Here is a 24,495-nt window from a genome sequence, read left to right as displayed (position 1 = left end):
TTATTTTTTTATGTTCCTTGGACGCTAACATTAAAATCAATAATATAATTGGCTTAATATCACAGCCACAGGCCTAAAGTGTAAGAAGTTGTTTGATTGTTTAGTTGTCCTCTGTCATTACAGTTAAACAGGGCTTTCATGTTGTGCGCTCTGTAGCTCCTTTGTGTGAGCATGTTCTCTCTTCTAAATTGTGAATAAAAATGCATCATAGAAAAATGTCCTAATATTTGGGGTCAGTAAGACTTGTAATAGTCTTTAAAGAAGTCTCTTATGCTCATCAAGGCTGCATTTATTTGATTAAAAATATAGAAAAAAAAACAGTAATATTGCAAAATGTTTTTACAATATAAAATAATGTTTTTTATTTTAACATACTTTAAAATAGAATTTATTCCTGTGATGAAAAGCTGAATTTTTATCAGCTGTTACTCCAGTCTTAAGTGTCACATGATCCTTCAGAAATCATTCTAACATGCAGATTTATTATTAGAATGATCAATGTTGGATAATATCAACAGTTGTGCTACCAAATATTTTTTGGAACCTGTGATTTTTTTTTTTTCAGGATTCTTTCATGAATAAGTTTAAAAAGTACAGTGTTTATTCAAAATATAAATATTTTATAACAATGTAAATTATTTATTATTAACTTTTAATAAACTTTTCATTATTAACTTAATACATCCTTGGTGAATAAAAGTATTAATTTCTTAAAACAAAAAAACAAAAAACAAAAAAAAAAAACGAAACAATAAAAATGTACTGACCCCAAACTTTTGAACGGTAGTGTGTGTGTGTATATATATATATATATATATATATATATATATATATATATATATATATATATATATATATATATATATATATATACACATAAATATATATTTGAACCGTTAAACCGTTAAAGGAGAAGTCCACTTCCAGAACAACAATTCACAAATAATTTACTCATCCCCTTGATAAGACCTTTCTTCCTCGGCTGGGATCATTTAGAGCCCTATGAAGCTGCATTTAAACTACTTTTTGGAAGTTCAAAATCCGGGGCACAACTGAAGTCCATTATATGAAGAAAAAGCTGAAATGTTTTCCTCAAAAACCACAATTTCTTCACGACTGAAGACAGAAAGACATGAACATCTTGGATGACAAGGGGGTGAGTAAATTATTTGTAAATTTGTTGTTCTGGAAGTGGAGTTGTCCTTTAACGTCAGAGCTTATCAATACTCCAGTCTTTCATAATATAGCAATTTAATACTGGGTTTCAGTACCCAACCCTAGTTCTGTGGCTGCTTTCTCAATCCAAACTAGTAAAAAAAAAAAATAAGACAAAGGAAATGTCTTGTGCAAACATTATTTTAGGGTCTTGCCAGATGTGGCTAATTCAGACATTTCCTACGCAAGTATTATTAGTACTTTTCAGGTTAACAATGTTTACTTCTAATTAATGGACTTGGTCATTTCAGCATGATACAAAGCAATCAGGCTTCCTGTTGAGAGAACCTATTTCTTTTGCCGTTTTTTACATAACTTGCTTTTTGCATTATTGCATTTATGTAATAAAAAAAAAAAAAAAAAAAGAAACTAAATCCTGCTCAAAACTATAAACACAAAACTAGAAGTAGTGTTAGTTTTGGTTTTGTGTTTGTAGGTATGGGAAAAAAATGAAGCCTCATTTCAGGAAACATGTCTTAGGTGGGAAAACCTGCAACCAAAAACCCTACAGTCTTGAAGTTAAGTGCTGTGCCTTTATTTTAATCAGCAGTTTCTGTGCCAGCCAGCGTGTGTGAAAGTTCTGCAGTTATATTCTGAATGCTGGACCATCCCATCCTTAGCCAACTCAAAGGCCAAGGGTTTGGTATTGATCTGTAAAAGTCCCCACTGACCAACAGTTACTTACACACAGCTCAGCCCAACCACAAACTCAGGCTGAAACTGCGCTGAGCCGCTAATGCTAAATATAGTAACCTGTACCTGTACACTCATTCTAGTCAAAGCATGAAAATAGCTGGTGAAGGGAGAAAACCAGTGAGAGAGAGAAAGAATTACAATACCTGGCCAGTTTGCCCTCTCGGTATGTCCGTCCCCATGGGTGTCTGTGTTTTTGTAAGGGCCAGACGTCAGGGAGCCAAAGGGTAACTGATCCCTCCATTACATCACCCTCTGCACATGCAGGCTCAGTTTCACGGCAGTAGTAACACTTTCCATAGAAACAAGTATTATTTCCTACAAGAAAATAGACATTATCATCAATTGCTATTATTAAAAAAATGTCTGGAAGAGATTGTGCTTCATGAAAGGACTGTTTTGAAGAGACGACGGTTGGTTATGAATCTTTTTATGCAATGGATTATGCTGCAGACTAGTACAGATCCATCTGAACTCAAAAATACTGTTTGACTGATGCAATACTCTTAAATAATATAGACAACATTTGAAGAGTTCAGATGCAAAACCAGCTAAATCCATCTGACGTCTTTCTTTAAAAAATGCATTTTTATCAAGCACAGATGTATAGGTTTCTATGTAAGTACCGGTACTTCTGATTTGGCTAAGGCTGGTATTTTAGCGAGTTTGAAGAAAAAGTATTCATAGAATATATACTGACCTGAATAAGATATTTCACATAAAAGATGTTTACATATAGTAAAGTCCCTTGTTTGTCCTGAACAGTTGAACTGCGGCTGTTCTTCAGAAAAATCCTTCAGGATCCTTTTTTTTTTTTTTTTAGCATTTTTGTGTATTTGAACCTTTTCCAACAATGACTTTGTGATTCTGAGATTCATATTTTCACACTGAGGACAACTGAGGAGCTCATATGCAACTATTACAGAAGGTTCAAACGCTCACTGATGCTCCAGAAGGAAAAAACAATGCATTATAAGCCAGGGGATGAAAACTTTTTTAATCTGAAGATAAATGTAACTTCTTTTGTCTTCTGGGAAACATGCAAGTATCTTCTGTAGCTTCTGAATGGCAGTAGTAAATGAAAACATATAATATTTGGGCAAAATGTACACGCCTGCATTCTATTCAAAAGTTTTGAATGGACGGATTAGTGCGGGAATGTTAATTGCATAAGTTCTACATGTCATTTGACCAAAAGTGTAATCGAAAAATGACAGGGTGAAACTGACCATGCATAAGGAAAGTGCTCAGCAGTTGATCTGTAGCTACTGGCTTGATCTCTGTGCGTAGATTCATGAACCTCCCCACCACAAGGGGCGCTCTTCTAAAACCCAGGATCCTGCAGGGACATCATGACATCAATATACACTTGGTTATCAACACAGGTATAAATTCAGTTAATATAAACAGGTATTTTGAGCATTAAAGTCCTGCATTGACTGCATTGACAGGCAGCTGCTTTCAAATGCTTTTTTTGTTCACACTTTGTAGTCAAGACTGCGTTGAGCATCATAACCAATCGCACTGCAACTGAAGTGATTGACATCCTAATTATAAAGGAAGCACTTTTTGCTGGCTTTCTGCATATAATTATTCACAATTCAGATAAAAGTCGGATTTTTCATTCTGCTAGGAGGATCAACGGCCATGTACGCACAGAAGAGTTTCAGGAGAAACAACCACATTTAAATTGCAGAGTGAATCTGCTAAAATATCACTCCGTGAGTCACCCTCCGATGACTGACATATTGATGGCAATGGATGGGACAATCCAAAATGTCAAAATGGATTTGCATTAAGTGTTGCAAGTTTACCTGCAAGTGCAAATTTACCAAACAGGACCCGTGGAGGCCTCTGCGCTGCATATGTTAGTGTTTTTCGATGACATAATGAATCACACATTGATCAAGATTACGATTAGGAATTTTCAGTGAACAAATTGTGCACAATGTCAACTAGAGCAGGGGTTTTTGAACTTAGGCCTGGGACCACCAGTGGGCTGGTGAGTTTATAAGTTCAGAGAAAAATATTAGAGAAAAAAATATTAATTTAGAGCATTTGACCATTACTGTTGACATTAATCAATTATTTTATTCTACTGACAGCTTTTAACAGTATACTAATATTATCTCATTTTACAGATAATATTTTACGCATTTTTATGTTCCATAATATAGATGGCTCTTACACTACTGCTCAAAATTTTGGGGCCAGTAAGATTTATTTTAAAGGAAAAGTCCACTTCCAAAACAAAGATTTACAGATAATTTACTCACTCCCTTGTCATCCAAGATGTTCATGTCTTTCTTTCTTCAGTCGTAAAGAAATTATGTTTTTTTGAGGGAAACATTTCAACATTTTTCTTTATATAATGGACTGATATGGTGCCCCGATTTTGAACTTCCAAAATGCAGTTTAAATGCAGCTTCAAACGATCCCAAATGCAGTTGTAAATGATCACAGCTAAGTAAAAAGGGTCTTGTCTAGCAAAATGATTGGTTATTTTCATAAAAATAATGCCATTTATATACTTTTTAATCGCAAACGCTTGTCTTGCCTTTCTCTCCTTGAACTCTGTGTATTCTGGTTCAAGTTACCCAGTTAGGGTATGTCAAAAAACTCTGATCGTATTTTCTCCCTCAACTTCAAAAATCATTTCAAAATCATCCTACATTGCTGCAGAAGTACCGACCCAGTGTTTGCAAAGTAAACATGCAAAGAAGATCAAACCCCTAGAAAAAAAGGTAAAACAGTGATATAGAACGCATTTTGAAGTTGAGGGAGAACATGAGATGGGAGTTTTTCTGTCATGAACCGCAAAAAAAACATTCCAGGCAGAGTAAGACATGACCATTTGACATTAAAAAGTATAGAAATTATTAGTATTGTTTTTATGAAAATTACATTTTGGAAGTTCAAACTCGGGGCACCACATCAGTCCATTATATGGAGAAAAATGCTAAACTATTTTCCTCAAAAAACAATTTCTTTATGCCTGAAGAAATAAAGACATAAACATCTTGATGACAAGAGGGTGAATACATTATATGTGAATCTTTGTTTTGGAAGTGGACTTCTCCTTTAATGTTTGCAATACATCTCTTATATTTACCAAGGCTACATTTACCATGTATATATATATATATATATATATATATATATATATATATACACACACATTTTTTTTTTCTATTTTCAGAAATGTTTGATATATGTGGCTCTGGAAGACAAAACCAGTCTTAAGTAGCATGGGTATATTTGTAGCAATAGCCAAAAATACATTGTATGGGTCAAAATTATCAATTTTTCTTTAATGCCAAAATCATCAGGATATTAAGTAAAGATCATGCTCCATAAAGATATTTAGTCAATTTCCTACGATCAATCTTTCAAAACTTCATTTTTGATTAGTAATAGGCATTGCTAAAAACTTCATCTGGACAACTTCAAAGGCAATTTTCTCAATATTTAGATTTTTTTGCACCCTCAGATTCCAGATTTTCAAATAGTTGCATCTTAGGCAAATAAAGCTTATTTATTCAGCTTTCAGATGATGTATAGATCTCAAAAATGGGCCCTTATGACTGGTTTTGTGGTCCAGGGTCACACGTTTAAATGTAATATATTCCTGAGATCCACAAAGCTGAATTTTCAGCATCATTACTCCAGTCTTCAGGTTCACATGATCCCTCAGAAACCAATTGCTTATTTACTATATTTTTTATTTTAACAAATGGTTATTTGATGAATAGAAAATTCAAGAGAGAAGCAGTAGTGTTTTTTTGAGCAGTAGTAGTAATTTTGTACAGGTTTAAGTCCTACAGGTTTAAGTCCTAAAGGGACTGTTCAGCCAAAAGCAGTTTTTCACTCTCATGTTGTTCCAAACCTTCATGCAGTTATTTTTCTTGTGGAAGACCACAGGGCTTCAGTTTCAAATCTGTTCCTCGCACAAAGCTATTGCATTGCTTCAGAGGACGTAGAATATAGGGCACCAATCACAAAGACGACTACTATGATACACCAGTAGTGTTTGTTCTCTCATTTTTGGAGCTTAGCAGCTATGTTGTATGGAAAAGAACGGATTAAACAACTTTCAGCGTCCCAAAATAAATAAACTGTGGAAGGGTTTGGAGCAACATGAGAGCGATTTAACGGAAGCCCATAGAAATAAGAAACATTGCCTGACAAGAAGCTTTATTGAAAAGCAAGACATTGGAAATTTGCAAAAAGTTTTGCTAAAGATCAAAATCAAAGTTGACAGCAAGAATGTTGAAAACTCAAAAGCTCTTACTGCACCAGCTTTGTTGTTTGCGTTTGTGAACACTCAGTAAGTTAAGACTGAACAAGACGGCAAACAGTCATATGAAACATTTGTTCGAGCATTCTAGGTTTGGCCAGTCATAACGCTTCCAAGTGTAATTTATTAAAAATTTGATTATCAGAGTTGATTTACCGATGTACAAAACAATACTGAAAAGCGCAGCTTGTGTTTTGAATGTGTACGTGCAAAGATGCCACTGAGTGCATCTGGGAATGTCCCAGTGGTTCATTCCTATCGAAACTAACAGATTAACCTTTTCTTTGTTAAATGAAGGTCACAATAAAAACACCTAGCAACATTTTCTTCACTACGCCTTATTTAACTACTACAAAAATTCTTAATTTTAGATTCTATTGCTGTACCTATGAAATAAACTACTTATCACTATAATTTTCTGATCTTTATTTATTTTAAGTTTAAAGGCAGATGTTTGCTCCTAAGTGAAAGTTGTAGAAACCAGACAGTTAACTGTGGTTTTAAATTACTCTTTATGGTCAGAATATGACAAACACGTCACAGTTTTCCAGTCATTTTTCCTTAACCAAATAAGTATCTTAATAGAAAAATTAATTTCTTAGTTTCTGCATGTTCCAATGAGTGATTTTGTTTTAAATCATGAAACAGGTTTGTGTTGCCTGACTTTGATGACACATATCTTCAACATAGTTTGCAGTGTTGGCTGCAATATTAAAAAGATTTTTTTTTTTTTGTCTTTTAGAAATGCACATTTGACCATACTTTGAGTTGAGAGTAGTAGTAGCTTGAGTTAGGATGCAGATGTACATTTCTGTTCATTATCATAAACAGCGTCATCTGTTAAAATTGTAACAACCTCATTTTTATATGGTGAAATTATTCTGACTGTTTGAGTTGTATTAAAATGAACCATTGGTATTTCATTTTAGCATACATTTAGATCATGATAACCACTGTTAAAACCATACATATAGCACCTAAAAAACCATGGTAAAATGTAACTATACAATTTCTAGGTATTTGTATGAAAAACAACAGTCTAAATATATTTAGTATAAATGCACAAATTCTACAGCTTAATCATAAAATACCGTAATTATATTTAATTACTCCTTTAAAGGGACAGTTCACCTAAAAATGAAAAAACTGTCATCATTTACTGTTGTTAAGTAGTTTCAAAACTTTATGAGTTTCTTTCTCCTGCTGGACACAAAAAAGGATATTTTGAAGAACATGGGTAATCAAAAAGTTGCTGGTCCCCACTGACTTCCATAGTATGGGGAAAAAAAAAAAAATACTATGTAAGTCAATGGGGGCCAAAGCGTGTTTGGTTACCAGCATAATTCAAAATATATATTTTTTGTGTGTTCAGCAGCAGAAACTCAAAGCTCTGGAGTAACTTGAGTGTAAAAGGTGACATTTCATTGAAAAGGTGGATTTCATTTTTAGGTGACCTAACATGTCTACATTAATAATATAATAAAACTCCATATGTACATCCTACATCTCTGGCACAATACATATATACATACATACATATATATATTTATATATATTTATATACATTATATATACATACACTAAAAAACAATTTGTTGAGTCAACTTAAAATAATTTGTAACCTGGCTGCCTTAAAATTTTAAGTTCAGTCAACTCAAAAAAGTTTATTCAACTTGAAATGTTAAATTATACTACATGACAACTTAGATATTTGAGTTGAATCAACTTAAAATTTTAAGGCAGCTGGGTTACTTACCCATCTGTTAAGTTTAGCAAACACAAATATCTAAGTTGTTACTTAGTACAACTTGACATTTCAAGTTATATATATATATTTACAGTACTGTGCAAAAGTCTTAGGCCACTAGTATTTTCACCAGCTAAAAAATAGATTAAAGTAAGTTATTTCTATCTTTTGCTGTAGTGTGTCAGTAAAAAATATCGGTTTACATTTCCAAACATTCTGTTTGCCATTAATTGTAATAATCTAGTGAGATTTTTGTTTGCACAAGGAGTCTGACAGCATCATCCAGTCTGTCTCTGGAATGACATGAAGAAACAGAACAAACTGAGACAGACTAAATCCAGAAGAACTGTTTCAACATCTCCAAGATGTTTCAAGTAATCTACCTGCAAAGCTACCTGAAAAACTATGCACAAGTGCACCTAGGGCAAAAGCTGCTTTAAATGCAAAGGATGGTCACATCAAATGCTGATTTATTTTAGTTAATAGAAGTTCTTTGATAAAGAAAATCTATTTATGACATTGTTTTTGACAGCATCCTCATTTTATGTGCCTAACTGCCTAAAAATTTTAACAGTACTGTAGCTTTGTAGGTATAGGTCTCTTAAAGCATCTTGGAGATGTCGCCACAGTTCTTCTGGATTTAGTCTGTCTCTGTTTTTCCTGTTTCTTAAGACAGACTGGACTGAATGATGGAGAGATCAGTTTGCACAAGGAGTCTGACAACAGCCTGTGCTCCACACAAAAATCTCCTGGATTATTATAATTAATGGCAAAATGAATGTTTAGAAATGTAAACTGATATTTCCTACTGACACACTACAGCAAAAGACTGACTTTAACTGACTTTTTTTTTTAAACCATTTTTTAGCTGATGAAAATACTAGTGGCCTAAGACTTTTGCACAGTACTGTATATTTTTTGTGTTCAGCAGCGGAAACTCAAAGCTCTGGAGTAACTTGACTAATCTGAGTGTAAAAGGTGACATTTCATTGAAAGGGTGGATTTCATTTTTAGGTGACGTAACATGTCTACATTAATAATATAATAAAATTCCATATGTACATCCTACATCTCTGGCACAATACGGCGCCACATGCCTTTGGCGCATAAACACTAAATCGAACATTTATCAAACTCATTATATCACAATAATTATATTATACTTATACTATATCGTTTTATCGCCCAGCCCTACATTACACTATATATAAGTTAGATTATTTTAAAACATTACACATTGCATACACATATTATAAACTATTTAAAAACAAATTCAATTCAATTCAATTCAACAATTTTTCACCTACATACATAAATAAATATACATATATACACATACATACATATACATATATACTGTATATATATATATATATATATATATATATATATATATATATATATACACACACACATACATATATATATACATAAACACACATGTATACATATACACTTTTTTTTTTTTTTTAAATCAAGAGTTTGAAATTAAATACGAGACCTATTATGTGTGAAGAAACCATAATGCAAAACAAGGCAATTATCACCCTAAAACACTGACCACATTTGGAGAAATGCACAATTGAGTTATTGTTGTGAACTGAGTTATAATTGTGCAGCTCTAGCATATGTATGTGTGTGTGTGTGTGTGTGTACACATTACCTATCCAAGTGGAAAGCAGCAATTTCTGCATTATGTCGATCGTACCCTGCGTATGGCTCTCCTTCGACCACATAATCTCTAGAGTACCTAATGAGACAATAAAGAAGATATAGACGTAAGCAAAAGATGACACAAAGATGAAAGTTCAAACATTCTGTGTTATCCAAGTCCTAATGAATTCAGGCAAAACAAAGTGTGCAAGCAATTAAAGCTTTTCTTTTTAAACAAATGGTAGCGTTTGTCTTAACCAGCTGTGACATCATTTTGCTGGTCTCTTGGTTTCAATTTCCATGGCGTTGCATTGTATGTACAAACCTGAAGTGAACTGGTCTAAGTGACAGTATACTGAACATCAGATAAGTTCTGGCTGGCTGTGATTGTGTGGTATCACACAGCATTTTCACATTTAGTGTGGACACTATATTACAGTCATTAGCTTAACTAGTCAATCCACTCCTAAAATAAATGCATACACGCTCCCATACTGCTTACTTGTTCGTAAAACAGTAGGGTGCTGTGAGCAAATAAAAGATTGTTTGAGTGATCCAATATAAACCGGACCGGACACCTTGACAGTATCCAACATACACAATGGCCATTAAATGGGCTCATTTTTAAGACCTGTTTTTAAATATAGACTGTTTTTGGGTTGCTTACATAAAAATCAATATATAAAACCACGTATAATACAGTGAAATCATGCATATTTGTGGCCAGGCCGAGTTCGCTGCTCAGAAACCTGAAATAATATTTTTCTGTTCAGAACTTACTGTTATTGAGGTCACTTAAGTTGAGAGTAAAGCAACACTTTGTCAAGGTAATTGTGCAGACAGAATATATTCTTTTGTGTCATTTTGAAACTACTGACACCGCAGTTTATTTTAAGACAAAAACTCTTTATTACACTGCCGTTCAAAAGTTTGGGATCAGTAAGGTTTTTAATGTTTTATTAAAAAAAGTCTTTTCTGCTCATCAAGGCTGCGTTTATTTGATTAAAAACACAGAAAACTAATTCCAGTACAGAACCTAATAGGATGTTGCGCATGCGCGAGTCACATTGAAGATTCGTTCAAAATGAAAGAATCGTTCAAGAACAACCCATCACTAATTCGCAGCGTTGTAAACGTGCATCGCAGAGCCTGTGCTACACAAGCTTTTGTGCTTAAAAAGTATACAAATTTTTATTTTCTGGAAAAAAATGACAGATTGTTTCACTAGATAAGACCCTTCTACCTTGGCTGGGATTGTTTAGACCTCTTTGAAGCTGCATTTAGACTACAAGTTCAAAATCGGGGCACCAGTGAAGTCCATTATATGGAGAAAAATCCTGAAATGCTTTCCTCAAAAACCATAATTTCTTTACGACACATGAACATCTTGGATGACAAGGGGGTGGGTAAATTATCTGTAAATTGTTGTTCTGGAAGTGGAGTTCTCCTTTAAAATAAAAAACTGTTATTTTAAAATGCAATAATATTTCATAATATTACCAACTTTTGAACAGCAGTGTATACTTAACATCTCAATCTTGCTTTTGCAAAGTGCATTAAACACTACCACTTTATTCCACTTAAAAAGTCAGACTTTCAACTTCCTATTTGAAAGATATCCCACACTCCACTTAGAATGGCACACAATATAATGTGACACGCCCGATTTGGATGTTTGGAACCAAAATGTTCAGTGTGGATTGACTGAAAAAGTTCAGTCTGGATGTGAAGTCATCAGAGATAAGGTGTGTTTGATCAGTGACCTTAGAGATTAAGGACACCAGGAGAGCTTCCTCACTCTGTAGATCCATGATAACTCTAATAGGCTCAGATAAGAGCCGACAGCTGAACTCACCTGAAGTAATGACAGATCAGCTTTGTGTCCAAAGTGCACGCAAGCTTTTTTTGTTCCAGAAATATCCTGGTTGCACTTTACAATTAGGTTTATTTTGTTAACATTACTATTATTTTATGACACCTAATGCATTAAATATATTTTACAAAATGTCTTAATATAAGTTAATACTAATTCACAAACATAACTGGTTCATTTTAATTAATGTTTGTAAACAAGAACTAATTTCATGTTAATTAAATAGTTAATTCACCCCAAAATGAAAATTCTGTCATTGATTACTCACCCTCATGTCATTTCAAACCCTGTAAGACCTTTGTTCATCTTCAGAACACAAATTAAAACATTCTTTATGAAATCCGAGAGCTTTCTGACCCTGCATAGACAGCAACGCAACTATCACATTTAAGGCCCAGAAAGGTGCTAAAGACATTGTTAAAATAGTCTATGTGACATCAGTGGTTCAACTGTAATATTATCAAGCTACAAGAATACTTTTTGTGTGAAAGAAAACAAAAACAACAACTTTATTCAACAATTTTTCAGCTTCTGTGTCAGTCTTCAAAGGTCTTATGGATTTGTAACGACAAGAGAGTGAGTACTTATTGACAGAATTTTCATTTTTGGGTGAACTAATTTAATACAACTTAAAATAATAATAATAATATTAATAAAAATACACTATAAATTGCACTCTTATATACTACTGTTCAAAAGTTTGGCAAGTTACAGCAAGGATGCATTAAACTGAATCAAAAGTGACAGTAAAGACATTTCTAATGTTACAAATAATTTCCATTTCAAGTAAATGCTGTTCTTTCATCTCTCTATTCATCAAAGCATCACAGTTTTCACAAATATATTAACATCAGCACAAAAGCTTTCAACATTAATAATAAATAATGTTTTGTGAATAGCAATTCAGCATGTTAAAATTAATTCTGACTGTAACACTGAAGACTGGAGCAATGATGCTGAAAATTTAGGTTTGTGGAAAACCGCTTTTGATCATTAAAACATTATATATATTAAACTGCAATGTATTGTTAATTCATGATACCAAATGCTTTCAACTAATATTAAAGAAGCTCACTTCCAGAACAAAAATTTACAGGTAATGTACTCACCCCCCTGTCATCCAAGATATACATGTCTTTCTTTTTTCAGTCGTAAAGAAATTGTTTCTTGAGGAAAACATTTCAGGAATGTTCTCCATATAGTGGACTTCAATAGTGTCCACAAGTTTGAACTTCCAAAATGCAGTTTAAATGCAGCTTCAAATGGCTCTAAACAATCCCAGCCGAGGAATAAGGATCTTTTCTAGCGAAACAATCGGTTAATTTCTAAAAAAATTACAATTTATATACTTTTTAACCTCAAATGCTCATCTTGTCTAGCTCTGTGATGTGCATGCAAACTTTGTTATCCTCCAACTTCAAAATCATCCTACATCGCTGTTTTACCCTTTTCTGTAAAGGGCGTTTGACATTCTTTCCACGTTCAGTTTGTAAACACTGGATCGGTACTTCTGCAGCGATGTAGGACGAATTTGAAGTTGGTGGAAAAAATGAAGTCTGAGTTTTTCGACATACACTAACTGTACTGACCCGGACTACACAAAGTACACATGCACAACGCAGAGCTAGACCAGCTTTTGAAGTTAAAAAGTATATAAACTACACTTTTTTTTAAAGAAAATAACCAATTATTTCAGTAGATAAGACCGCTGGGCTTTTTTTTTTTTTGCTAAACATTTAGTTGCAGTTGAATACCATGAACAAAAAATCAACAGGCTACATAAATCAAGATTCACTTAAGAGCTGTTTGCAAAATAGAGCTGCGTAATTCTGGATAAATTGGGTTGTTGTTTTTTTTAAATGGAAGTTGTGGTTCTCTTACGATTCTGAAGAAAAAACAACAACAATTAGACAACTAAACAAAATCACATGTAGGCCTAATTTATAAGTAAATGATTCAGTGATTCACTGATTTACTTGGTTCATTACTGGATGAATCAGTGTTTTTGAATGAATGATCAAATACATTATTAACAGCCCCCTTTCGCCACCTACTGGCATAACAATGTCATCGGTAAATCTTTAACATTATTTGAAATGTCAAATTAACTTTCAAAAGGATGATTTACTCTATTTTGATCTCTATCGTACATATCAGAGTTTATATCCAGACTATGAACTTTTATCCCAGTACTTCTGTGATTATTTGAATGTTTGTAACAGAAATAATGAACCGTGTGGTTGAAAAGACTGTGAAACAGTTTCATTCATATACATGACAGTGGCTCTTAGGTCAGCGGCAGCACGAACGCAGATATGAATGTTCAAATCACACTGGTTTGATTGTACGCTGCACGGAAGAAAGGTTGAGGAATCAAACAGATGAATCATTGTAATTTAGGAATAGAATCACATTGGTATTTGAATCGTGTTTGTGATCTTTAACGATCTGTTAAATTAAAATGCTTTGTCATATTGTTGGTGACACCTCTATTGCATGTTTAGCTTATCACAAATATTATAGGCTACTTTGCTTTTTCGACTTGACTGATCGCAAGTGTAGTCATACCTTGGAGGGCTATGTCTTGGAAGATGGCTAGGTTGGGTCCTTACAGTTCAAAATTTTAATTTCACAAGAAGCATCCGATTCCTGAACTTAAGTATCCGATTCTGGAATTGGAATCGATTTTTGATACCCAACCTTAATTTTGGAAGTTCAAACTCACGGGCATCATAGAAGTCCACTATATGGAGAACACTCCTGAAATGTTTTCCTCAAGAAACAATTTTTTACGAAAGAAGAAAGACATGAACATCTTGGATGACAAGGGGGGTGATTAAATTATCTGTAAATTTTTTGGACTTCTCCTTTAACAAATGGAACCTCATCACCAATATCCTAAACCAGATGAATCCAAATCAATACATAATAATAATAATAAAGTCTTTTAAGACTTTCCATAAAGTCAGTAGGTCCTTCCGCTCCACTGCTTCTAAACCCAGGCTGGCATTTGTTTTAGTTATGAATAGTTTGTCTCACTTTTTTTTTTCTTGCTTCCTGATTGTATTATTGTTTTGTGTATTGCGGTGTTATGCTCTTTCTTTGCCACACATTGTGATGCATGCTCAGGCGCTGTATACATAAAAATGATTATTATTACATCTCTTATTCATTCACTTCTTTTTCTATTTCAGTCACCAGCTTTTTCGTTCTCTGATTCACTCAGTCACTCTTCCCCTCACTCTCCCTCTTTCTAAATCACTCACTCCTTTCATTTAAACCTCATTCACATTCTCATTACTTTCTCTCTCTTTCGTTCCCCATCTTAATCATCCTTCTTCTCACCTCTTGGGTTTGAATACCACTTTCTGTCCTCCGTCGAGCACCAGGAGGGCTTTCAGCTGGGTGCCTTTGTAGCCCACGTCGGCCCTCTCCACGCGAGCGGTGGCCAGGGCGTTCAGCACAGCGGCTAGCTCGGGCGTCTCGTCTGGGTACACCTCCCGTGGTCCCACCCACTGGGCGGCCACTTCCCAGGGCGACTGCAAGGTGTGCGTGAGCCGAGCTCCTTTGGCCAGGGCCAGGCTGGCTTCCATCTTGCGGAAGGCCCGGAGGTCGCGGCGACTGGCGGCCGATCCCTCTCCTCCATCCAGCAGGAAGACCTTAGCCAGGCCGAGGAGAAAGAGCACAGCGCACAGCACCACCACACGCTGCTTCAGCTTCATCACCTCCCGCAGCCAGACGCCCACCGGCGGCCCACCACGCCTGAGTCTGCCAGGAGACACGCACTTACGCCTGGGTCATGGCACTGCCCGCTGTCTGACCAACACCACCACCGGTCAGGCAGGACAGGAGCTGCTTGAACCACCAGAATGTGAAAGACTGTGGATGACACTTCCTGTGAGAAGACAGATAGTGGATGTCATTTTAAAGGAATAGCTGAAAATTTGATGTATTTGATGTATACAGCCTCAGGCTCAGATTTAGATGAGTTTGTTTGTTCATTAGAACAGATTTGCAGAAATTTAGCATTACATCACAAGTGATAACAAGTTTGTTCACCAATGGATCCTTTGCAGTGAATGGGTGCCATCGGAATGAAAGTCCAAACAGCTGATAAAAAGCATCACAATATTCCACACCACTCCAGTCCATCAATTAATGTCCTGTGAAGTAAAAAGCTGTGTGGTTGTTGATGGCACCCATTCACTGCAAATGATGCATTGGTGAGCAATGCTTTTCACTTCATAAGACATTAATTCATGGATAGGAGTGGTGTGGATTGTTTCTGGATTATTGTGATGTTTATATCAACTGTATGGACTCTCATTCTGGCGGCACCCATTCAATGCAAATGATCCACCGGTGAGCAAGTGTATAATGCTTTTCACTTCACAAGAAAGTAATTAATGGATTGGAGTTGTGTGAATTATTTGTGGATTATTGTGATGTTTATATTAACTGTTTAGACTCTCATTCTGATGGCACCCATTCAATGCAAATGATCCACTGGTGAGCAAGTGATCCAGTGCCTTTCACATCACAAGACATTCACAGATGGATTGGAGCCATGTGAATTATTGTGATGTTTTTTAAGCTGTTTAGACTCTCATTCTGACGGCACCCATTCACTGCAAATGATCCACTGGTGAGCAAGTGATCCAATGCCTTTCACATCACAAGACATTCACAGATGGATTGGAGCCATGTGAATTATTGTGATGTTTTTATAAGCTGTTTAGACTCTCATTCTGACGGTACCCATTCACTGCAAATGATCCACTGGTGAGCAAGTGATGCAATGCTTTTCACTTCACAAAATACTCACAGATGAATTGGAGCCACGTGAATTATTGTGATGTTTTTATCAGCTGTTTGGACTCTCACTCTGACGGCACCCATTCACTACAAATGACCCATTGGTGAGCAAGTGATGTAATGCTAAATTTCTCCCACTCTGTTTAGATAAAGAAACACACTCATCTACCTCTTGGATGCACTAAGACCAAATGTAAGCAATCTTTTTTTACATTTTTAGGTGAACTATTCCTTGAATGCCTATTCCTTGAAGGAATAAATCTATCAAAATAAATCTATCATGAGCCATTGCTGAGATTTATATTGTACTGCTGACTGCTGTGAGTCAACACAGACAGACATGACACAGACAGGAGCAGAATAAAATCAGAGCACTTCACATAAGAGCACTCACTGATGCAGGAGAGCTTCCTCGGTTATATAAGACGGACCCGGTTGTGTCTGCGTAGTTTTGCTTGTAACGCACACCAACTCAAATCCTCCTAATATATGCTTTGGAGTCCAGCCTGGTGTTGTGTAGGGGGTGGGGTGGCCACCTGTCTGCTCAGGTATGTGTGGTTTGTTACTCTCTGGGCGAGTCTGGTTTCTGTGACATCTCTGAGCACAATCTCAAACTCCCTAAGGAAGAAAAAACAACAAGAATACAAAGCTTTAGGCACATCAATGATGAAATATGTGGGTCAAAGCAGTATAGATCTGTTTGTTTATTCTAAAACACATTAAAAATGCAATTCATACATACAATGATTTAAATACAACTCTTGATTGATGATGATGTTTTTAACTTCTGTATTAAAATTGCCTTTGATATTTTTGTGGAGGAACAAAACATCAGGGTGAGATTGAGATTGTGAGATTGTATTTTTACTAACTAACATTAACAAAGATTATTGCTGCATGATAAATCGCATGAGATTGTCATGCACATCTCCTCAGTAAAGCCGGTTTTGTGATTAGTAGTAAATCTCCATCATGTGCGTTCAGCTGGAGCGGCAATTAATAAACAGTGCCGTAAATCAAGCTACGCAAAATCGCGATCATAATCGAATGTGATTCATCTGTGATTATGAACGTAATATTGCGTAGCTTGTCAGTGATTTACACGTTACATGATTTTGTATAGTTCATTGTTTGTTCATGTTAGTTAATACATTAACTAACGTTAACAAATGACACCTGATTGTAAAGTGGTACCAAAAAGCCTTATTAAATAGTTTGGCAAAATCATTTATCGTTACTATTTTTAAGAAAAAAACTATTTTAACTAAACAGTTTGACAGCTTATGAATATTTGAAAATATTACAAATAATGTCATGTGGAGAAACCCCCAAAACAATGATATTTATGTAAAAAAATAAATAAATACTTTGTTTTTAAAAAAAATAGTGGCAAAAAATGCATTTAAATTAAATTTCAAGCCACTAAAATTTAAAAATGATAGAAAAGTGAATACAAAAAAAAAAAAAAAAAAAAAAAAAAAGTACATAAAAAAAACACAAAAATGTATTTGTTTTTCCTTATCATGGACATTTATTTGTCACTGAATTGATACATACAAATTTAATCTAAAATTTAAAGAATGTTAAATATTATTCTAAATATTATTTTAATAACCTGTTCTTCATTTTAATATATTAAAAAATATATTTTATATTTTAAAATATAATTTATTCTCTGAAACTGATAAAAAAGGATTTGCAAGATTTTTTGACAGTAAGTTGACACCAAAAAAATAAAAAATAAAATAAAAAAAATAGAAATCCAAATTCCATTTTTTCCTTCCAAATTCCTTTTCATTAATAATTTAACAAAAATTTCATTTTTAAGGCCATTAATAGTCAAAAAAAAATCTCTTATTAATAGATTTTTATAAAAAATGTATTATTAATTTACTATTCTAATATATATACACATATATATATATATATATATATATGTATACACACACACACACACATATACATACATATATATATATATATATATATATATATATATACACACACACACATACATCCATACATACATATATATATACACACACACACACCTTTTTTTAATATATACATATTTATATATATTATTGTATAATTTCTGGTAAATAAATTCTGGTAAATAACTTTTATATATAATATATATATATATATATATATATAAGTAATTTCTGTCACAGTTTCTTCAAGTTAAACCAATCTTATTTTGACAGGGTTGCTGTGAATATCGTTACGTTTATGTTTGTATATGATATAACTATAGTTTTACAGAAATGAAACGGTCAAATGCTCATAAAGTGAGTCTCAGAGCAGTTCTAGATATTGTGTTTATGTGTTCATGTACTCATATATAGAGGTGACAGAGGCTGAAAACACTGCGAGCGTCACGCGCTTCAGTATTAAATGAAACCATGCGTATATGCCATTCATACACACAGAGGCAGCCAGAACATGCAGGATTCACATTTAAAATTTAGTATTTTTGCAGTTTAATATTCACAGACACTAGTTCATATCGCATTTTGATTTAAGCGTACTGACTTACTTTTGACTATTCATCCAAAATATGGCACACTCCGTGGCATTCTGCTTTACAGTAAATTCAGTTTTTATGATTCCACGATTCCATCTTAGTCTTATAACAACAAGCACAGGCCATTACTACATTTCAATCTAAATTAAAGATTTATTCAAACATTCACCCAAAAATGGCAAACTTCAAAATTTATATCTCCACTGTTCACAAAAACAAAAACACAACAAAATCCAGCAATCAATATGAACAGCCTCAAACACGTGCAACAATCCTAACGGCTCTCAGGGTCTACATTAAAGTGAAAGAGCCGCCTAAGGACAAGCAGCAAAATCTCGGCTCAAACACGCTGCGGTGCTGAGCCCTGGCAAACACAGCCCAACACTCGCTCAGCGCTTCCTGATCTCAGCCTGGGGCTTATCTGGGTTTGAGAGCGCCGCCACTCCAAAGACTTCTACTAAACACACAAACACGTTTACTACTGTGCCCTGCTCTCTTATATCTAGTATGTGGAATCAGCCCACTCATGACAACAGCATGAAGGCAGACTTTTGGCAGACATTCACAAAATACATTGCTTTGATTATAGAACATTACATCAAACTCTTTTTTTCTAATGCTATATTGAGCTGCATCGATTCTCTCTGGCGCCTTTGTGAAGAGCAAAAACATTCAATTCTTTAGACCAGAGTCACATGACAAGTGCTCATCCAGGGCTCATGTTCTTTCAGATTTCAGCCCAATAAATCTTACATTTGTTGATTATGTGAATGCACTTTACACATTGACAACAAATAAATGGGTTTTGTGTGATGCACTGAATGAATTCTGATTATTTAAATACGTCACCAAGGTCAAGTTTTCTGTCATGGAGTTTCATTATAGCTATATAATTTCCAGCTATTATAGCAGAAACCAAAATGATTTGGTCAAGCGGTATTCCGAGAGTGCCGATTTTTTGTCCAACTGAACATTTCACCGTTGGTGCTAATGACGTTGTGGACCAGATTATGTGAGAAGAGAGAAGTGGAAGCTGAGCGTTCAACAGTTTGGTTTAGACAGTAAAACAGTAAAATTGTGAAATATTATTACAATTTAAAACAAGAGTTTTCTATTGGTATACATTATACAGTGTAATTTATTCCCGTGATGCAAAGCAGAATTTTCAGCATCATTACTCCTGTCACACTATCCTTCAGAAATCATTTTGATATGCTGATTTGCTGCTCAAAAATTTCTTATTCTAAATTCTTAATTATTATTATTATTATCAAGTTGTGCTGCTTATGTTTTTGTGAAAACCATGACACACTGATTAAAGATTCTTCAATTCTTCAAAAATACAAAAAATACAACTATAAATACAAACAGCATTTATTTTAAATCGAAATTTTGTAACAATGAAAATATTTTAATTATATGTTCCTCACTGAACAAAATATTAATTTGTTTAAAAAGACAATCTAAGGATTTGAACAGTAGATCATGTAACTGACGCAGTGATATTGCTTGACTGATAAAAAAAGAAAATGTTAATTTTGTTCATGTTTTTTTTTAAAGTCTCTTATGCTTATCAATTTATTTGATCACAAATACAGAAAAAATGTTATAAAATATGATTGCAATTTAATATACTTTAAAATATAATTTATTTCTGTGATTCAGTGCTGAATTTTCAGTAGCATTACTCCAGTTTTTGGTGTCACATGATCCTTCAGAAATCATTTTAATATGCGAATTATCATCAATGTTGGAAACAGTTGCTTAGATTTTTTTTTAGAACCTGTGATACTTTTTTTCAGGATTCCTTGAATAAAAAGTAAAATAGAATAGCATTTATTCAAAATATAAATCTTTTCTAACAATACAAGTCTTTAATATCATTTTTTAATCAATTTAACACATCCTTGGTGAATAAAACTATTAATTTCCTTCAAAGAAAGTAAGAAAGAAAAAATACTGACCCCAAACTTCGAACAGCAGTGTATATTGTTACAGATTTCTAAAAGATTTCTATTTTATATAAATGCTGTTCTTTTAAGAGTTTTATTCATGAAAAGAATCCTGAAAAAAGTATCACAGGTTCCAAAAATAAATAAATAAAATAAAAAATTAAGCAGCACAACTGTTTCCAGCACGGATAATAAATAATAAGGATAAATGTAGCAATGATGCTGAAAATTTAATTTTAAATTCTATTTTAAAGTATATTACAATTTTAAATTACAACAATATTTCACAATATTACTGTTTTTTCTGTATTTTTAATCAAATAAACAGCCTTGATGAGCAGAAAAGACTTCTTTATAAATATTAAAAATCTTACTGATTGCAAATTTTTTTTGGGTAGTATTTATCTAACTATTTATTTATTTATTTAAATGGGCCCTTTCTGCAGAATACGACGAAAGGCTCAACAACTCCACATAAAAATTGTACATTTTTTTTTTTTTTTTTTACAATACTATAAATTATGTATGTATGTATATATATGTGTGTGGCCCTGGACCACAAAACCAGTCATAAGTGTACATTTTTTGAAACTGAGCTTTATACATCATCTGAAAGCTGAATATATAAGCTTTCCATCGATGTATGGTTTGTTAGGACTGAACAATATTTGTCAGATATACAACTATTTCAGTATATGGAATCTGAGTGTGCAAAAAAAATCAAAATATTGAGAAAATCGCCTTTAAAGTCTTCCAAATTAAGTTCTTTGCAATGCATATTACTAATCAAAAATTAAGTTTTAATATATTTACAGTAGGAAATTTACAAAATATCTTCATGGAACATGATCTTTACTTTATATCCTAATGATTTTTGGCATAAAAGAAAAATCTATAATTTTGACCCATATAACATATTTTTGGCTATTGCTACAAATATACCCCAGTGACTTAAGACTGGTTTTGTGGTCCAGGGTCTCACACACACACACATACATACATATACATACATATATATACATATATATATATATATATATATATATACATATATATATATATATATATATATATATATATATATATATATATACACATATATATATATATATATATATATATATATATATATATATATATATATATATATATACACACACATAAACATACATAACTATATTACCTTGACATTAAATTGCAGAATTGCACTAAACTAGTTAAGACCGTTGCGTGAGTGTTTCTAAAATTTCTCTGGTCTGACTACTATAATCAATCTTTATTGATTTTTTCCTCTTGTAGAAAGTGTTTTTCCTTTCGCCATTATATGGAAATGTAAAAATTATAATCTGTTGTCGCTTCCATTCACTAAACCATGATGATTTCTGCTTCCGAGAACCCTACAAATATAAAAAGCGTCCACACAGTGATCCAGACCACAATCTAGAAGCACGGGCCTCCAGAGATCTTACACCTCCCATGAGGAGCACTGTGGTCTTCTTGGCGACACCCATCTTGCAAACTCTGGAAATATTCTTGCATGAACCTCTAACAGAGAAGAGCAATCACACACAAAATGTGTCAATGAAGCCCTGCTTCACACACCAGTCTAGACTGTTCCAGATCTCTGCAGATGTTTAGTGGTTTGTCAAGTGATCTTAAGACATGTAATGTGATCAGAAACATGCAGGTGAGCAAGTGTACATTCATCATAAGACTGGGTGGACCGCCTGCAGCACATCCTGTCCACGCAGGCACTAATGACACAGTCAGCCATTCATATGACTCTAGGTACACACTAACACACATTTATCACACCTACTACACAAATAGGTTCAAAGTGTAAAGTTGTTCATGCAAATTACATATTTAAGGTGCCGTTCGATTGAATGCACCGCAGCTGTCATGCCTTTAAACACACCTAATACTGACTTTTATTACATTTACACGAATATAAGAAACGGCTGACATAAAAACAGCTTGAAATGAATAGAGATACGTGTCAAATGAAGCCCTCACGCCACTCAGTGTGTTTTATAAGCGAGAATGCTAACGGCGGTTAGCCAGCTAGCTCACAATTCCCTCGTTTACTTCACATTATAGCTATAAAATAGCCACTGATATAATCCAACGACACAGTTGTGAGCTCACCGTAGGTGTACCTCTATATATGAGTGTCTGCAGTTGCTGTTAGTGAGTTCCTAGTTTTTAGTCACAGCGTATTGGCACGGCTAACAGGCTAACAGTGAAACCGTGACATTTAAAGGCATCGACTCACCCTTGCGCTACTACCGAAACATTTCAACAGAAAAACCCCGACGGCCAGTTGTTCGAGCTCAAGACGCGTTTATCGTCAATATCCAGCCGCCTGTGGCTCAAGCTCCATTCATTACTGCTGCTGGCGACTCTGTTTGTGTGTCTGATTCTCTGCGCGGCTCTTCCTGACTGCGTGAACGCACTCAAGACACACACATTCACACCAGCAAACCCTTCGCGTCTTAAAGTGAACACGGTCTTTAAGTGTTAAAACCCCACACACGCATATATGAGAATTAAACATAACGCTGATTACAACTGTCGTCATAGCCTAGCATGTTTTTCCCCAGTAAGAATTCCGGTAGGTGTTTTAAATGTCACAAATTTCGAATTAACGCAACAACATTTATATCCTGTAAGCTTATGCATATACAAACCCGTCATTTATAATGCGCAGAATAGTTGGTATAACATGCATTTTATGTGCACGTGTAAACATGCATACGTATTTAGGCTGCATATACACATGTTCCTCTTGACTGTGTCTTAACGCTGGTGAACAGCAGGGGGGAGTATCACACAGTACTACTGTACAGTTCCATTTCTGTCTGACTGAAAGTCCATTTGAAATTATAATTAATGACATTGATCTATCCACCTTATTCTTAAACGCAGATAAAAAAGCTTATGGGCGAGACTTCCGGTTCGTTAACCTCTATAGGAAAATAGCAGAATAACAACGTGCGGTAAACGGTTTGCACTACAATCTAGTGTGTTTATGATTAGGACAATATATTAAAATAACATTGCAAGACAGCGATTTGCAATATCAAAATGCAAAATGAGCAAAATAGCTGGGCGCAGATCTGACCGGAAGCCAGACCCGTAAAATTTACAAATGGCTGCGCCCGCTCTAGGAAAAATAAGGTGGATAACTTTCCTTATACAGTATGTGACCCAGGACCACAAAACCAGAAATCATCTGAAAGAAATAAATAAGCTTTCCATTAATGTATGGTTTGTTAGGATAGGACAATATTTGGCCAATATCTGGAATGTGAGGGTGCAAAAAGATCTAAATATGAAGAAAATCACCTTTAAATTTGTCCAAATTAAGTTTTTAGCAATGCAAATTGCTAATCAAATGTAAGTTTTGATATATTTTCTTCATGGAAGATGATCTTCACTTATCTTTTCCTAATGATTTTTTGGCATACAAGAAAAATTGATAATTTTGACCCATATAATGTATTTTTTGGCTATTTGCTACAAATATATACGTGCTTCTTAAGACTGGGTTTGTGGTCCAGGGTCACGTATTAGTGTCATGTGGCACTTGATCATGAATATTGTTGAAAAACAGAAAGGGACAGTTAAATATACATTCTGCTCACCCTTATGTACGACTTTCATCCAAAATATGAAAAATCTGTCATCATTTACTGGCCCAAATGTCATTCCAAACTTGAG

General features: G+C 34.2%; 1 protein-coding gene across 2 annotated transcripts in view; it reads right to left on the bottom strand.

Annotated features, from left to right (window-relative positions):
• fam20b (FAM20B glycosaminoglycan xylosylkinase) overlaps positions 1 to 23,548 on the bottom strand; it is a 43,043-nt gene extending 19,495 nt beyond the window's left edge. Inside the window, exons 1-6 of one of the 2 annotated variants that reach the window (XM_051138843.1) lie at positions 23,463 to 23,548; positions 16,688 to 16,911; positions 14,824 to 15,373; positions 9,616 to 9,702; positions 3,138 to 3,247; positions 2,055 to 2,226 (exon numbers count right to left, since the gene is read on the bottom strand). In XM_051138843.1, coding sequence (XP_050994800.1) covers positions 2,055 to 2,226; positions 3,138 to 3,247; positions 9,616 to 9,702; positions 14,824 to 15,200 — 746 coding nt within the window. In that variant the 5' untranslated portion in view covers positions 15,201 to 15,373; positions 16,688 to 16,911; positions 23,463 to 23,548. Of the gene's footprint in view, positions 1 to 2,054; positions 2,227 to 3,137; positions 3,248 to 9,615; positions 9,703 to 14,823; positions 15,374 to 16,687; positions 16,912 to 23,047; positions 23,272 to 23,462 lie in introns of those variants that run through there. The other variant, XM_051138842.1, reaches the window with a different exon arrangement.
• Positions 23,549 to 24,495: the final 947 nt, after the last annotated feature.

Source organism: Labeo rohita, chromosome 20, assembly GCF_022985175.1.
Source record: "Labeo rohita strain BAU-BD-2019 chromosome 20, IGBB_LRoh.1.0, whole genome shotgun sequence".
NCBI lineage: Eukaryota > Metazoa > Chordata > Actinopteri > Cypriniformes > Cyprinidae > Labeo > Labeo rohita.
Note: the sequence above shows the minus strand (reverse complement) of the source record. Positions and strands in the feature narration are given on the sequence as shown.